Raw genomic sequence first — 18003 nt, 5'->3', positions numbered from 1 at the left:
ACTGTGCCTTAAAGCCCACAGTAATCCAACCCATGTTCTCAAGGGAGATGTGCAACTATATAGCCTAAAGAATGTTCCAATTCACTCTCTTACCAAAATCCTACACTATGATAATTAGCCTACGAAGGGGACGTGCCTGTGCTTTGTGTTCCATCAGAGGTATTTATTTGTGGTGAGTATCTCCGTCTCGCCATGATATAAAACTACACCAGACCCTCTGGCACAAAGCCAATGTGAAGATAAGTAAGATACAGGAACTTCACAGTTAACGACCGGTAGCTTTTCACAGTCAGCCTAATGACCGAGTAACATTAAAACTACATTCAAATGGCTCATCCGTGTCGGTCATAACAGCATGCGTCAGGCATTACCAGCTCATCACCGATGCTCTTCCACCTCATTGGATAGCATTGGGGACAAGCGTCGATGTGCATCATGTGTTCTATCTGTAATCTGTATTCGTCAGCCAATACTGCAGGCAGATTGAGCTCCTATGGGACTCCATCTACAGAATGCTTCAAAGCCAGCCAGCTAGCTGACTATCCCATACCAATGCACAGCAGGGGGGGCAAGACAGAAATAGCACTGATGCAAAAAAATAAATGGGTTACTACTCACGGAAGAAGTCTTTCTTCGACAAGTTCTTCGCACACAGCACTGGAAGGGAAGGGAAGAGAAGAAGAAACGTTAGATGAGTAAAATGATCGGTGTGCTACAATGGAAGAGCAATATTAGTGAATTCCCAATTCAAAGCAACTGTGGGGGAAATAAACCCTATGAGCTTACATATTAAACAACCAAAAGCACAAGAGACAGCATGTGGGTCAAATTTGGGGCACGCCTATATGACAAGGCAAAGTCCAGTTTAGGCCTACACAAATAGCCTAAGCTACACTCCATTTCAAACCTTCACTCCAGGTATTTGAAATCAGACAGATATTATGAAATAAGAACCAACTTCAGCTTGGAATCTCATCCCTGCCAGTGCCTTGGATTCCTGCTCGGAATCCCAGTCCCCTTTTGCGATAACCTCACTTTTGGGTGGTGCTCCCTCAAAACATTTAACAGCTCAATTATTGGAGGATTTCTGGCTTGGCTCTACTTTGTCGTCTTCACGGTTGCCCTGGGTAACCCCTGTTGTCTGTCAGTTTGTCCGCCCATTACGGGCTAGCAGAGAGAGTGGTTAGAGAGGCTTCCCTTGTAAAATATTGAGCAGACAAGCATTCTTTCCAATACGGAGTGAGTCCCTGAGGTAAGCATCACAGCCAAGAGCCAACACACAATGGCTTCCAGAAGAGAAGCAAAGATGAGTTGCAGGAGCACTACGCTCTCTCGCTCGCATACACAGTTCTCTCTACCATCTCTGTAAATCTCTCTCCTGTTGTAATGGGGTCCAGGTGAGCCAAAGTGGGCCAAAGTTATGGAATGTCTTCCTAGTACTGCCAAGTTCTTTTAGGTAGCAATAGAACTCAGTAGGGTTGGGCGCTATACTGTATACACCGTATACTGGGGTATTTGGAAAAAGCCACAGGATGTTTTTCAATACCGTTGAAACTATGTTTGAATTTTTTTATTTTTTTAAATACATTTTAATATTTGTAGCTACTTAAGTAAAATACCTGCAGTCAACTTGTGCAATATGGTAGGAGATTAAGAATATTACGTTCTTCAGTTTACTTGTCACATTATGAAGCTTACTGGTAGTCCCCAGTCACATGGTGTTTATTTACAAGCACACAATGACAAGAGACCGGAGTCTTCTGTGTTACTCACTGTTCTGCAACATGCGGCAGGTGATCTAATAACAGTATGGAATTCACAACTAAATGTTTGCCAGTTAGATATCTTATAACTATTAAGTTAACTGTCTAATACATGCCAAATGCTCTGCAGTTGTTCATTTGGTTTGCTAATTTAGTTGGTTAGCTTCTTCAGAGCTAACCACAGAACAGCAGAAAATACCCTTGTGGATCAAAAGCCTTGCTGGGAAGTATTTGTTTTGTGCTTGCAGCAAACTGGAGTAGCATTTGAGTTACTTGTATAGTACAGTTTCTGACCTAAACAAAATGTTGACAATGCACTCGTTAGCATTTTCTATGGGATTTTACATTTACTTGTTAGCTTTGATAACCTTCGGATTACAGAGTATCAGTGGGGTTTGAAAACAGCACCCCTTGTGTTCTGTGTGAATATTACAGAATATCCCAGTATGAAGGTTTGACAATCTGGATACAACACTACACTTAGTTCTACCCCCCATCCCCTCCCAGCAGCCAGATAGCAGGCTACTACCCAGCCAGGCCCCTACAGATTAGCCAGAGGAGTGGAAAGACATTCCAAGGAGATGTTTCTGGACCCTGGAGGTACCCAGTTGGCTGGTCTCGTCAAGACCACTGGTGCTGATTGGGGGACATTAAGGGTGGAACAGTAGAGCAATAGAGGGGGGAAGGGATTGTTGAGGTAAGGCTGTAGCAGCCCCAGTGTAGTCTAGGAGTCTGACCTCCATGACGACTTAGCTCACCGCGAGCCTGGAGGAGTCTGGGTCAGATAGATGGATGACCCTGGAGAATGTGAGGACACAAAATGGAGGAGGGGAGAAGAGAGGAGAGGGGTGTCTTGGTCTCCTTCCATCATATCACTGCTATGTCTCAGTGTCTTGGCTACTTTCCTATGCCCGCAAAGTGACAGGTGAAATGTAACAGTCGAGCCGACAGAGACGAGATGAGAGATGATACTTTATTAATCCCCAAAGGGAAATGATCGTCATGGTATCCAACCTGTCTGGTATCCAACACCACAAAAACCTATTGACTCAGAAACATATGCCTAGACGACACACGTACAAAATTTGACTACCTAAATTAGCGTAACTAAAATGCTCCCCATACTGACAAGAGACAGGAAAGGTATTTTCCCTTGCAGGCGCTGGGAGGACACAGACTGGGGGGGGGGGTATCCTTTACACAGCTGCGCGGTCCTGGGGAATGCACTACTCTCAAAGCCCACCTCATTACTCAAAACTGTGGTATGCACTCACTCAATGTCTGCAGTGTCTGTCACGACACACTCATTTCAACGCCCCACCGACTCAACGGTCATTATTTATGCAGGGTGAGGAGTAGGGAGCAGGTGATGGGGTAACTTTCCATTCCCATACCGCAACACACACACGAACACTCAGAGACATGCACACACACGAGCCAGAGACAGGATCCTGAGAGAGACGTATAGCCATAACACAGACCTGCCTGCATTCTCTTACGCTATCTTTCAAATGTCTGCCAGTTTCATATACAGGCTGTCATGGAGGAAGAGTGCTATAACATGTATGGCAGACACACACACACAAGTTCTGGATGAGGTCAGAAAGTTGGTGGTTTGTGTGATTCTGTCTGTTTTGGGAAAGAGGAAAAGGAATAGCAGGGTGGGTAGTGGAACGAACCAGTGGAGTTATGTATGGTGGCTGGGGAGAAGCGCACTAAGCACTGACAGAGTCATGATACTGCCAGGAAAAGCCAGTCTGTCACACACACACACTGTCACGCTTACCAGTCCCCAACAGACAGGCTGCCGGGCCAGACAACACACACACACACGTCCCGGAGACAACGTGAAAATTGATTACACACTCAAGAATTTCGAGGGAGGAAAAAGACAGCCACCAAAATACTAGGAAAATTACACAGTGAAGCACAAAGCAAGGAAGTTACGGCTCAAATCACACCCGTTTAATCCGGACACCAGGACAGCGACCAAAATTACACAGCCAATCCAACAGAATCACAACATCATGACACAGACAATCACGACACCAATCAAATGACACCGTGAAGACTACCAATCAGCTCGTCAGGGGAAATTACACAGTGAGAGCCGACAGTTTGGCTGTGAGCCAAGAACACAAGACAGACTAAACTGATCCTGCAGGGATCAAATGGACATGTCGTCAGGATGAAATGAGGAGAAAACGAGCATCATAAGAGGTCACAGTCTTGGCTAAAGCAAGTGTAGGCTTATATACTGAAAATGGATTTGTGATTCTAAACGCTCGCAACATGCTGTCAAACTGATTCTAAGGAACACAAAATCCCACGAATTTCACAGTCAAATTGCCCATTTTTTAAATTTTTTTATTAAATAGCTAGCTTAGCCTTAGTGAATTCAGTCACTGTAAGGTTAGTGACAGGCTGGATAGCCAGATCCTTAGGGTGCCCCTAACCACTGATACAGGATAAGATATTTGTTAATTCCCGTAATGTTAAGGTTAGGATTATGACCTGGTTAAGGTTAGGATTTTGACCTGGTTAAGGTTAGGATTACTCTGAGTTAAATCTCAGTGGGACATGTCACAGTGACCTCCAGGAGAAGTCATAACCCATGAAGATGGGACTCGGGAGGTCGTAACCCATGGAGACTTGACCAACCCTGAGCCCTTCCATTCAGCACACCGTAGTAAAGTCTGTGCCAGTAGATCTCATGTTACCCTAATGCTAATGGAGAAAAACGGATTACCTGCGCCCTGCTCCAATGTCTGACCATGCTAAAATAAAAGCCTCTTTCCCCAATCACCACATCATTGACCTCCCAGATGCACTGTTACCAGGCAGAATTGTCCATGAAGCTTCCAATGAATGGAGGCACTCACAGGATGAAGAGGATGTTGTGAGAAGTCGAGTGAAAGGAAACGCCAAAATTCAAGAATTTCTCTGACGTGAGCGGCTTCTCATCAAATATGGAAACCATGTAAAAATTCTAGCAATTCTAAATGGGAGACAGCAGACACCATTCTTGTCTAGAATGTTAATTCAGATGAATGCTGAAGTTCTGCCTTCAAAGAGGCCTGTATATCCCCATCATCTTCAAGGCGTAAACACCAAGTTTAGTTTTTGTGGCACCCTGCCGAGTAGGGCCATCATAGGGTGTCAAGGCGTGTACTTCCATGCCTCTGAAAGCAACCATGCATGCCAACGGGATATCTTGAATGTGTAAGTGTGTGTCCACACACACACACACACCTCTGATAATAGTGTGAAGGCCTAGATAACATATGGCACTACGGACCACCCTCATGACAGCCGTGCTGCGAGGGACTTCAAGCCTCAAACTCCATTTGACCTCTCTGGGTGAAGCTACACTCAGACAGAATACGTATCTAACATGCAGAGATGTTATGGAAACATCTAGATAGGAGAGAAAGTAGCACTCACACTGTCTTTAACACCAACTCACCAGACAGCTGTCTGTTGCGTCTCCTTCACACCAACATGCTGCATTATTAATAAACTGGTGAACTTTTCACCCCCGAAAATAAGCCATCCCCAATTCCTCAGTTCAGATGAACTTTTCAACCCGGGATGGGTTACGTTTTCTGGAAAGCAATATCAGCGATTGACTTCATAGGAAACACTTTTGGATAATGAGTGGGGATACAGAATTAAATGGCGTGATCGGGGCTGGGAAATGTCAAGACGACAACCTTCCAGTACAGTAGCCTACAGGCCTATTGCCTAATACATTCAATTTTATTTCAAGAAATTAAATCAACATTATTTAAATTCAGCATTAGGTCGGCAGCTATACATTTTACAAAAACAGAATAGGCTGCAGCTTCCATGGGTTAAAGCGGCGTTTCCCAAACTCAGTTCTCGTTTTGGTTTTTGCCCTAGCACTACACAGCTGACTCAAATCAAAGCTTGACGATTAGTTGATTATTTGAATCAGCTGTGTAGTGCTAGAGCAAAAAAATGAGCAACCCTTGGGGTCCCTAGGACCGAGTTTAGGAAACTGAGGTGACCACTTCTCAGCCCAGCCTGAGGACCAAGCGTTCTCTGATGTTGACCTGGGAAACAGGGGTCAGTGGAGCCTCTTGTAAACACAGAACCTGCTGACAGCCCATGTCAAACTAGCAGGAATCCTCTTTAAGCCTTTTCTGAAGGGGATACCCTGAAGATCAGGATTTCCCAACCCTCTCCTTCACATTTTTGTTATAACCCTAAACTGGCACACCCAATTCAATTAGTCAACTTATCAACAAGCCTTTGACTAATTGAATCAGGTGTGCCAGTTTAGGGTTAAAACAAACATTTGAAAGGTCTGGTGGGGCCCCAAGGAGAGGGTTGGGAAACCCTGCTGTAGATGGTCACCCCTAAAATGTGATTTATGCTTGATCCGGAAATGCAGTGCGGAGGCTCCGTACGGAGGGTGTGACGCAATTGCGGAGCCTCCGGATACCAAATCTAACTCGGTCGGTAGATGCCGTGCGCCTCCCAAATTTTGCAACAATGTGGAGGGCTCCGTATAGCTCAGCATTGATATGATTGGTTGACAGTAGTTCGGGGCGGTACCTCCTGTATAAACACAAACTCACTTTCTTTGCAACTTCCTTCACAACAAACATTTAGAACTTTGACAAAAGGCTATCAGAACAAGTTCGTAAATATAAAACATCTTTATGACACCTCGTGTAGGGATTGTTTGACCTCTTGGAAAGAGGTAATGGGGAGAAATGCGGTAAAGACGTCAATGGAACGCAAACCGTGGGGGATAGGACGCCGAAATGGCGCACATTCAACAAATATGATCTAACAAAGTGGATATCTGTCAAATCCGTCATGATTGATGTATTGTAACAGACCCACAATGTGCTTACTAAAGTCGGATTTGGATATATTTGGCTGTTATCGCTGCATAACATTTAGAAGTTGTCCCCTTTAAGGTTTAGACTGCTATATGCTAACTCCCGTTCGTAAAAGGTGGTAGCATATCTAGCATACAGAAATTGGTGGTGGTAGTCAGTTGTTTTTAACTAATGCAGTGTGAAATACACAAACAATAGCCTAAAATGTAGGCTAATTTTGCTTGGGAGCAATGAAGAGATTCAGGATCTTCCCTCACCCATTTCCATGGCATTTCCATTGATTTGGTTGAGTTCCATTGACAGTGTGTGTTACCGCATCTATGGAAGGGGATGCCTGCCACAAGAGGAGGCAGTTGCGGGGCAAAAAAAATATTAAGGGTTAAAGTGGAGATGCAGGTGGGGAAAAAATGGAACCGCCTTTTTACTTCACGCTATATTGGCTGAGCTATGTCAAGCACTGGGAAACCGACTCCAGCGTCTCAGAAGAAGTAAGGTCTTGGCTGGCTACGGAGATTAGTCCTGAATCACTACAAGTGATGCAGACCAAATGTGTTGGATGCGTATGTCACACTCCGCTCTGCTCAAAGAATCTCAATAAGTATGAATGCTCTGACTTCTGCGGAGGCTGCATCACTGTAAATGCTGTACGGCCACTGCAGATGCCGGACCATAAATCGGCTTTCAGTCTTTACTGCTCCTGTGTGTGCTTAAATGTATCTACTCCTTTTCTGCACTTTAGGCCTAAATAGGTACTAGTAGCTAAGATCATGTATCATAGCTTTACAAGAACTTGGCCTACGAATGGATGAATAAATCATGGCCTAAAGAAAAATATTGCACATGCTTCATGTTCAAGAATCCCAAACCATATGTTCAACCACCATAACGTTTGCACATGTTTGACTAGGCCTACCTCCTAGCCAAACCAGTAAAGAGAAGGTTAACAACTTTATCTTCCAACTGAGGGTGAGGTGGCAAGAGACAGTGGCCACTCAATGCATTGTCCAGACACTGAGTCATCAACATCCACCACAGAGGTCAACTAAGAGGTCCTCTCCCCTCCATTGTGTCTCCCTGAGGAGTTATACCTGAGGGCCACGTCACTGCAGGCAGCCCGTCACCCGACTACTGACTCAGAGTATTGAAGTAGCCAAGGGCATTGATCTCACCGTCTGAAACAATGGCCATTGTGGATGTGGACATTTACCCCTCATACAGGGCTAAGGGTCATTATAGAGCCAGGAGTTTTTCCTGAACACAAAAAATAAATAAATAGTCCCTCTGGCAGACACAGGACAGAAATTCTCCCTCTGTCTCTTTGCTGACAGTGTACCTCACTATAAGCTTTGTGAAGTCGAGTGGGGACCATATGTTGCAATAAGCCTACTCAAGAAAAAAAAAAGGACACATCCACACTGCACAATGGAATAATGTTCAAATAGCCTTGTAGGACATCTGTGTTGTTCAACATGATGAAATTGGGATAATCACCCCAGGCCTCTTAAAATTGTGATTACGGTATGACGAAACCATACCGGGCTGAGTCAACCATACCGGGCTGAGTCAAAGGTTTGTTGGCTGCCTGGTAGGTAGCTGGTGGAGATTGCGTGACTGGGCAAGTCTCCCACAGTCAACTAGGCCATTTTATGGTCCATTTGTTCACGTTAGAATACAATTGCTGGCGGGCTGAGAAGGGATTGCAGTGAAGCGAGTGTAGGCAAAAGGGCCGATCAGCCTCCAAAGATGCCTTATTGTTGGTAGAGCAATGCTTAGATAGTAGAGCCTCAAACCATGAAAGGAATGCTTATTGTATTGAAGTGACTTCATCCCTGCAGTCAGCATTCTTAAATCCCATCATCCGGTTCAGGAGCAACACACAAGTTATTTTTACGCCTAATGCATGATTTCTAAATTATTCATGCTAACAAAACTCTGCTTGTAGGCAATTTTTGTACCTTTATCTAACTAGGCAAGTCAGTTAAGAACAAATTCTTATTTACAATGACACCTAGGAACAGTGGGTTAACTGCCTTGTTCAGGGGCAGAACGACAGATTTTTACCTTGTCAGCTCGGGGATTCGATCTAGCAACCTTTCAGTTACTGGCCCAACTCTCTAACCACTAGGCTACCTGCCACCCCACAATAGATCATTGACAGGTATCAATTTCAGTCCAGTTGAAGTAGGCCTATTGGCTTTGCCATTTTACATTCTCTAGCTCTAGGTGTGACTAGACACTGTCAAACGTAATCCCATACAGTGTTTGTCCATAGAGGGCTGACATTGAGAGAAACTGGCACCATATTGACAGTTTGCATCTGGATGGACAAGTAGAACGCGTTTTAGGGAAGCTTTTAGAGGATTGTCTTTTCAAACTACCAAAGAAAATTATATTGTGTAAGAAACTGTCAACTTAGTTTTTCAATTTCAATTATACAAAATTCTTGCAGCCAATAAAATGTTATATATATGGGGGATACAACCATTCCAGCTCTGCAGATTTTGCTGCGAAGACAATCATTAGAACATTTGTTTTGGTACTGTACATATCTAGCTTGTTTTTGATCGCAGGTTCAGGAATGGCTGAAAAGAAATAGCAAATTTATCTGGAGCTAACCCTGCAAATTTATCTGGAGCTAACCCTGCAAATAGCACTGCTGGGTGATTAGAAAAGTCATAGTCAACCGATCAATAATATAATAATACTCTTCGAAAAAAATGGTATCTACCGTAAATTCCGGACTATAAGCCGCAACTTTTTTCCCACGCTTTGAACTTCGCGGCTTAAACAATGACGCGGCTAATATATGGATTTCTCCCGCTTTCCAATTTGTGGGTCCTGACAGCGTGGAGCATTGTCAAAAAATCCACTATCATCAACGGATTTCAAAAGGCTGGACTGCTGCGTGTTGAAGAGGGCTCAGCGGGGGATTTGCGGTTTATATTCAGGTGCGCTTAATAGTCCGGAAATTACGGTAGAAACTAATCAGAACAGAAAGGTTCAGAACTTTTGTGAAACATCACAGCACAGTTGAAAGATATATGGCAAATAGAAACCAAAACTGGATGGTGTTCATAGATAGATGGGAGGGGTGCTGAAGGGAGGGACTAAACATAACAAGACAACGTAAAATATACTGTGACCGTAAAAATGTATATAGGTATAGAACTTTTGTGAAACAGCACAGTTGGAAAATCTACAGTAAGTTTGGACACACCTACTCATTCAAGGGTTTTTATTTTTTACTACATTGTAGAATAATAGTGAAGACATCAAAACTATGAAATACACATATGGAATCATGTAGTAACTCAAAAAGTGTTAAATAAATCAAAATATATTTTATATTTGAGATTCTTTGAAGTAGCCACCCTTTGCCTTGATGACAGCGTTGCACACTTGTCATTCTCTCAACCAGCTTCATGAGGTAGTCACCTGGAATACATTTCAATTAACAGGTGTGCCTGGTTAAAAGTTAATTTGTGGAATTTCTTTCCTTCTTTAATATGGACTTGGTCTTTTACCAAATAGGGCTTTCTTCTGTATACCACCTCTAGTTGTCACAACATCTGATTGGCTCAAACGCATTAACGAAGGATCGAAATTCACACACACAGTAAAAAAACAGTGGATTAGAGATGATGCAAAGGATTGCATTGATGAAGCCACAATCTGCAATATTAAAGCTGATCTACCCACAAAAAAAAAATGGTGGAAAAATTAAATAGACTGTCAACACATTGTTTCACACGTGAAACGCAAACTTGCATTTCCGTCCCTCAGTTCTCTCTACTGCCATGCTAAATTAAATAAATTCGCACATTTGCTTCTATAAATGTTATGGCGGTAGTAAATATTAGCACGGTCAATACACTACGGCTAAGAAGCTGTTTACAAGGAAGTCTTCTACTTTGGAGCGCGGATTTAGCGATTTTATAGCATGAAACATTGCAGCAATTGGCAGCAATATGAATAGCCTATAAGCTAGGCTAAGTGCTGTAAGATCTAGGCTAGCCGAACTTAAAAGGCAAAGTAACAAATCAAATTACATTAGAATGTTATTTTATTCATAAATAGAGTTCTCTTGGAGACAGACGGTTGCAGTGCAACCAGACGCTGCAGGCCCGCAGAACAAACAAAATGGTTCAATGTCCTCAGAGTCACAGAGACCCAGCTCCCCCCTGCAAGCAGGAACCAACCAACAGTAATAACCAGAGGAGGAAGAGATTAAAATGTAACACGAAGTGCATGATATCGGCATTTTATGGCATGATTTTATGGCGTTGCGCTAAAAAAAATTTTTAAAAAAAAAAACACTGCTCACTGAGGTGTCAAGTTAGATATGACTTAAGGCATAAAATGCCTTCAGAAAGTATTCACCCCCCTTGACTTTCCACATACAGCCCGAATTTAAAATTAATTAAAATTGAGATTTGTCGTCACTGGCCTACACACAATGCCAGTGGAATTATGTTTTAATGAAAAGCTGAAATGTCTTGAATTAACCCCTTTGTTATGGCAAGCCTAAATACGTTCAGTAGGAAAAATGTGCTTAACAAGTCTAATAATAAGTTGCATGGACTCACTGTGTGCAATAATAGTGTTTTACATGATTTTTGAATGACTACCTCATCTCTGTACCTGACACATACAGATAATTGTAAGGTCCCCTCATTCGAGCAGTGAATTTCAAACACAGATTCAACCTAAGACCAAGGAGGTTTTCCAATGTATTGCGAAGAAGGGCACCTGCAGGTACTGTAGATGGGTAAAATAAAATGTCAAAGCAGACACTGAATATCCCTTTGAGCATGAAGTTATTAATTACACTTTGGATGGTATATCAATACACCAAGTCACAACAAATATACAGGCGTCCTTCCTAGCTCAGTTGCTGGAGAGGAAGGAAACCGCTCAGGGATTTCACCATGAGGCCAATGGTGACTTTAAAACAGTTAAAGAGTTTAATGACTGTGATAGGTTTATCCTGAGGATGGATCAACAACATTGTAGTTACTCCACAATACTAACCTAATTGACAGAATGAAAAGGAAGCCTGCACAGAATAAAAAATATTCCAAAACATGCATCCTGTTTGCAACAAGGCACTAAAGTAATACTGCAAAAAAAGTGGCAGAGGCCTGCCGAGTGGTGCAGTGGTCTAAGGCACTGCATCACAGTTCTAGCTGTGCCACTGGAGATTCTGGGTTCGAGTCCAGGCTCTGTCGTAGCCGGCCACGACCGGGATACCCATTGGGCGGCACACAATTGGCCCAGCGTAGTCCGGGTTAGGGGAGGGTATGGCCGGCAGGGATGTCCTTGTCCCATCGCGCACTAGATGAGACAAGACTAACTACCAATTGGATACCACAAAATTGGGGTGAAAACGGATTAACAAACAAAAATAAAATAAGCTATTCACTTTGTCCTGAATACAAGTGTTGTTTGGGGCAAATCCAATACATAACACATTACTGAGTAACACACTCCATATTTTTAAGCATAGTGGTGGCTGCATCATGATATGGACATGCTTGTAGTCGTTAAGAACTGTGGAGTTTTTCCAGCATAAAAATAAACGGAATGGAGCTAAGCACAGGTCAAAACCTAGAGGAAAACCTGGTTCAGTCTGCTTTCCACCAGACACTGGGAGATTAATTCACCTTTCAGCAGGACAATAACCTAAAACGAGGCCAAATCTACACTGGAGTTGCTTACCAAGTGGACAGCGAATGTTCGAGTGACCAAGTTACAGTTTTGACTTGAATCTACTTGAAAGTCTATGGCACTAGCAATGATGAAAAAAACAATTTAACAAAGCTTGAAAAATTTTGAAAAGAAAAAATGGGTAAATGTTGCACAATCCAGGTGTGGAAAGCTCTTAGAGACTTACAGCTGTAATCGATGCCAAAGATGCTTCGGCAAAGTACTGAATCAGGGTTGTGAATACTTATGTAAATTAGATATTTCTGAATGTATTTTTCAATCATTTACACACATTTCTAAAAACATGTTTTCATTTTGTCATTGTAGATGGGTGAGAGAATGATTTCATCAATTCAGGCTGTAACAACATAATGTGGAATAAATCAAGGCGTATGAATACTTTCTGAAGGCACTGTATGTGAAATCTTTACAGCCATCTATACAGTCAGACATTACCCTGTCAACTCAACTGTATATTAGCCTAATGAGACAGCAGAACACTGATCCAACGTTAGTTCAGCTATTGACCTCCAATGGATTGGGATAGGATAACCGGAATGTTCTAGACTTCTAGTCTGGAGAGCTTTGGTGACACTGTCATAGTCTTTCACACACTGTGGTCAAAGTGGGCTGGGATGGAAAACTACTGGGAAGGGGGAAGAACGGGCTGCTTTTGAGGAAGCGGGGGTGTGTGAAAACAAGGGAGAAAAGGAGTGCGTGTATGCAGCTGCCGAGAGAGAGACACACCTCACCCACCTCCCTGCAATGGGCTCTGTGTTATGACCCAGGCCATGCTTTGCTGTCGAACAAGACTCTTCCCCCAACACACCACCCACGTTGCAAACCTCATTACCGACAGGCCTGTAGACGCCCATCAGTCACCTCTGTCCTGTTTGGGCTCCTGTTTCAGCCCCACACTGTCTCATTCACAGCATTGTTCCAGTACAAACAAAAGGCTTCCTCTTCCCCTCCACCACGGCTCCCTCCCTAGCCTGTCGGCTTTCAGTGGAGAAACCTACCCAATCCCACCGCACTCCTAGACATACAGGCATGTACGTATGAAGTTTAGGGTAGTAAACTGACACAGAAGCTAGAACGACCCGGGCCGTCTAGACACATACAAACTGATGCGGAGGACATCAAACCAGAGTTCTAATCTACAGCACACTTCATTTGGCCCGCCATGACTCCCTCGTAGAGCCTCCCAGCTCTACGAATGCTCAGGATGCCAATTATGTCATCTGTTAAAATAGCCCCGCCTCAACCATGGCTCCCTGCTCCAGAGCTGCTCCAGCTGACACGCCCCTCATCAGCGCCCAGACGCTAATCTGGAATCTGGAGTGGAACACAGAGCAGCGCCGCCGCTCACAACAAGCTGGCACGCTGCCTGACAAACGGGAGGACGGCAGGGGGGGGAGGGTTTGTTCATTGGGAGAGCAGAGGAGAGAGGGAGGTGAGTGAGCTAGGCTAGTGTAAATACAGAGTATTACAGAATACACTCAGTAGGAGAAGTATGCTAGCTGATGGTTGTTATCAGGTAAAATAATAGACGCTAAATTAGAGCTCTATCATTTGTACTTTCCAAATTAAGGTTTCATGCTTCGGCTGTTCAATGATACATTTTCTGGTTAGGCTAGATGAACCATATCAAATCACGTGCCAGAGCGCTTTGTGGTTTTGTCTAAAAACGAATAGGATATGACGCTCTTTGGAATGCTGCTCTACCTGTGACCAATGACAAAGTCATTTCCTGCGGGGGCCTCTCTGGTTGAGGCTCTGCCCGGCTGAAGCTGTGAGGGAGAGCCTCAGAGATACATGACTCAAGGTTCGACCAACTCTGCTATTCTTCCTTGACCTGGAACGGTGTCAGAGGCTGGGACTGGACAGGAAGAGAGTGGATGTGTGTGGGTGTCGGTCCTACTGTGCACGTTTGCAGTCTGTAAGAGCACCATACGTGTTGTATGTACAGACGCCGTAGTTCTCCCTGTACGCATCCACTTGACTTCCCATTTTTCCCGTGATATCAACATAATCCCTAAAGCAGGAGCGGCTGGGGAGGAAAGGAGGGAGGTTTGGGAATAGCGTTGGTCGCGTTACATGTTGGCTTACATACATTTCATCTCGTTTGGGCCTTTCCAAACCAAACAGTCTGACTTTTCATCAATCCCCAGGCGTGCACACACACAGGCCCATACGCAAATGCACTTGCACACACACACACACACACACTCACACACGCACACACAGCGGCCCATACAGAGACGATGAATCATTTCCCATCTGGCGCTGCAGATCTGCCCCGGGAACGTGGGAAGAGGAAGAAAGAAGAGGAGGCCTAGCCCTGGGAAATGGATGTGCCAGTATTTCAATTCAAAACCCCTACGACAGGGATGAGCCACTTTGGGGTTGGAGGGAGAGCACTGAAGAGGGAGCTCTGTTAAGGGGACCTAGTGTGTTAATAAATACATTTGTGAAAATGTGGCTGGGGAGGAATCTGTGGACACATTCTGTATCAAGTAAGCCTATATAGTAGATTGAGCTGAGACGAGATAAGGGGTACGGGTGAGCAGCGAGAGTGCAAGACGAGAGTTAGTTATCTGGCTTCCGGGGAATTTTAGGGACACATATCAAGTCTCTCTCTATAGCAAACAGAGACGAGAAGAGAGAATGGGGGAGCGGGAGCCGTGAGAGTGCTAGACGAGAGACAACTTTCGCCTGAGAGGAAGTGCACTGGTAGTGACATCACATCTAGCTCGTCATTCACGCTAACGATAACGTGTGGGGGTTATGGGCCGCATGGACGGATGCTCGGGCAGACTGGCACACTATGGAGGGGAACAGATTCTCGCCACCAGCTCACATGATGCATACCTCCCCCCCTTGACAATATGGCAGTGGAACTGGTGGGAGGGTGTTACAGCACTTTGCGCTTCTAGTACGGATGAGAGCCCACTCTCGTCTGACATCCGTCATCATCATCAACGTTAAGATGGGTGGAGAAAGAGAGAGAAGAGAGCCAGACGGAGCGAACGAGACAGACAGAGCGAGCGACACACATACACACAGAGCGAGCGACACACACAGAAAGAGCGAGACACACAGAGAGAGACACAGAAAGACAGCACAGACTGTCATGTTCTCCAGCCGTCTGTGTAATTCCCCGAGAGAGAGAAAGGTTACACAGGCTGCAGTTCCTGATAGTCTCCGTGTACACATAAATATTGGGCTAAGCTTGGCAGACTTTCACTGGAGTCCAGGGCTGTTGTGGTCATGAGAGCTTGAATCAGTTCAAACAGTGTGATCGTGTTTCAGGTAAATCGTCTGTGCTTCTGTATTGTACTCGTCAGGTCTATCGGTGCCATGCATTAACATGCTGTGCTCTCCACTGAAGGAACGATACTGCATGCGAAGCTCTCGTAATGGAGGCCACCTAGTCTAACTGAGGGACAGTAGCTGAAATGCTAACTAGAATTACAACATTGAAGGAAATGGGGACCCCTGATATTGACTGTTACGGAGAGAAGAAAGCCAGGCATCTCAGCGAGAAAACCAAAAGATCCCACAGAAGTACAGCGCTACGTGGTGAAAGGAAGAAAAAGGAAAAGAGGGATGTCATTAGAGCAGGAGAGGAAACTGGAAGAGAGGGGGGAAAGTACAGTAGCTAGACATGCTGCTGAGTGGCATAACAGACACGCAGTGGTGTGGTGGTAAGCATTTCACTGTAAGGTGACCTGTTACCTGTTGTATTCGGCGCATGTGACAAATACATTTGATTTGGTGGACAGTGAGACACAACCGCCAAACAGAAACAGTGAGTGTTGGACAGCCTCAATTTCACCACTTCCTCAAGGGTTTGGAGACCCACCCCTCCCCCCCAGAGTCACGCCCTGTCTGCTACATCCAACAACCGGACCATAGAATGACTGGGAAAGTCAATTCACAGAGGACAGCCAATGCACTCTCTCTAGTATACATAGGCTCTACATATCCTCAAGAAACCCTCTCTGTGCTTGAATACCCAAAACGGCTAGTCAGATAAGTTGAGCGACATTTGAAGCTTTACTGAAGCTACACTGTTCCAACACCTTCATGCAAAGATGTTATCAATGACGGTCTCTCATGTCATGTCACCAGCAGTTCTTAGAAGCAGCAGAACCTTCGCTTGGCAAGTTGGCCACAACTCTTACACCTTTTCACGAATGACGTCAGCTTCATCAACAGTTCTGTCTAAGAAGCCATGCTAGGTCGCGGCGGCTAGGTATCTGTTGTGTTGCGGTGGCGGCGGTGCGCGGGGTTGAGACAGGAAGAGAGACTGAGGAGAGAAGCCGCCGGCAGCGGTGTCTGTACGCCGTCTGGGCCAGATCCGGCGAGCGATCGCAAACAGCAGAGAGAGAGAGAGAGAGACAGGATACAGTATCGCTTGTCATCTTACAGGGCACTGAGGTCTGAGGGTAAAAATAGCTCAAAGTGAAGCAGCATCAGCACCTGCAAACTGACTTGGCTGCATCTTGACATTGTGACCACATGTATTGAGATACATTTGGGCGAATGCACAGCAAGATACTATATGCTTTTTTAATATTCTAAGACACACTAAGGTGGTTCTTCTTCCAGATGATATTAGCGTACACTAAGACATAAGCCCAAGAATTCACTTTTAGAAAGATGAATGTATTTGCATATTGAGTGTGGTCTTTAAGCCCACCTCAAACTCTCCTCCCGGCCTCCACTCCCACCCATAATATTGTTATGCAAGTCATGAGGTGTGCACTCTTTCCACTGTCCTACTCTAAAGCACACGAATGCCACAAAGTTCAAGTATAATTTGAATAACAGATAAAGCTTCCTCTTGCTCTCCTTTGTGCAGACCTGGACGAAGAGAGGATTTAACCAACCGTGATCTACCACTGTAAAAAGTGCTTTGTAGCTGGTGGGCCCTGAAGCACCAGACACTTCAACCAAACTTGATGCATGCTGTGCTGCTCTTCTGCTTGCCAAACCTGGGCTTCGCCCTTATGAAACCTTAGTTGAAGGAGAATGAACATCGGACTGCTTCTGGTTCGGTGAGCAGGTGCTATTGTCAGTTGGACCAATAGGGGAGTCCGTTTCAATATGGTGAGAATGTCGATCTGAGAACCAGCCACGGCAACCATGATTAAGAGGGTTGAATGATGCCTTGGAAAGAGCCTGGCAAAAGATCTAGGCCAATGTTTTTAACTTTGAATAAGAAACCAACTGTGAGACAATATTCTGTAACAGAATATCTGCATTATTGAGACCAAGGCACAATTACATTTCCTTGAGACTTCATGGGCCAGCCTTGGTTCAAATGATGCTTTAAATCATATAATCAAAACCCTATCGAATATCAAGAGCATCCATCTTGGGCTAAATCACGTGCAAATCCCCTACTTGCTGACAGCAGACTTCTCTCTGCAGAGCAGTGTTCCACACAAATGCGTCCACTCTATACTTGTGCAGTCGGAAAGTATTCATCCCTTGACCTTTTTCCAAACGTTGTTACGTTACAACCTTATTCTAAATGTATTAAAATAAAAATATTCCTCAATCTACACACTATAAAGCAAAAACAGGTTTAGAAACGTTTGCAAATGTATTAAAAAAATAAAAAAACAGAAATACCTCATGTAATTAAGTAT

General features: G+C 44.4%; 1 protein-coding gene across 4 annotated transcripts in view; it reads right to left on the bottom strand.

The window, feature by feature from the left end:
- Window positions 1–18003, bottom strand: part of LOC106588327 (E3 ubiquitin-protein ligase SMURF2) — a 69656-nt gene that overhangs the window by 41083 nt on the left and 10570 nt on the right. For all 4 annotated transcript variants that reach the window (XM_014177201.2, XM_014177210.2, XM_014177215.2 and 1 more), the window contains exon 2: window positions 619–657. In XM_014177201.2, the coding sequence (XP_014032676.1) occupies window positions 619–657 (39 nt within the window). The remainder of the gene's footprint in view (window positions 1–618; window positions 658–18003) is intronic.

This window comes from Salmo salar, chromosome ssa02 (genome assembly GCF_905237065.1).
Source record: "Salmo salar chromosome ssa02, Ssal_v3.1, whole genome shotgun sequence".
In the NCBI taxonomy this organism is placed as follows: domain Eukaryota; kingdom Metazoa; phylum Chordata; class Actinopteri; order Salmoniformes; family Salmonidae; genus Salmo; species Salmo salar.
This window is presented reverse-complemented; position numbering and strand designations above follow the sequence as displayed.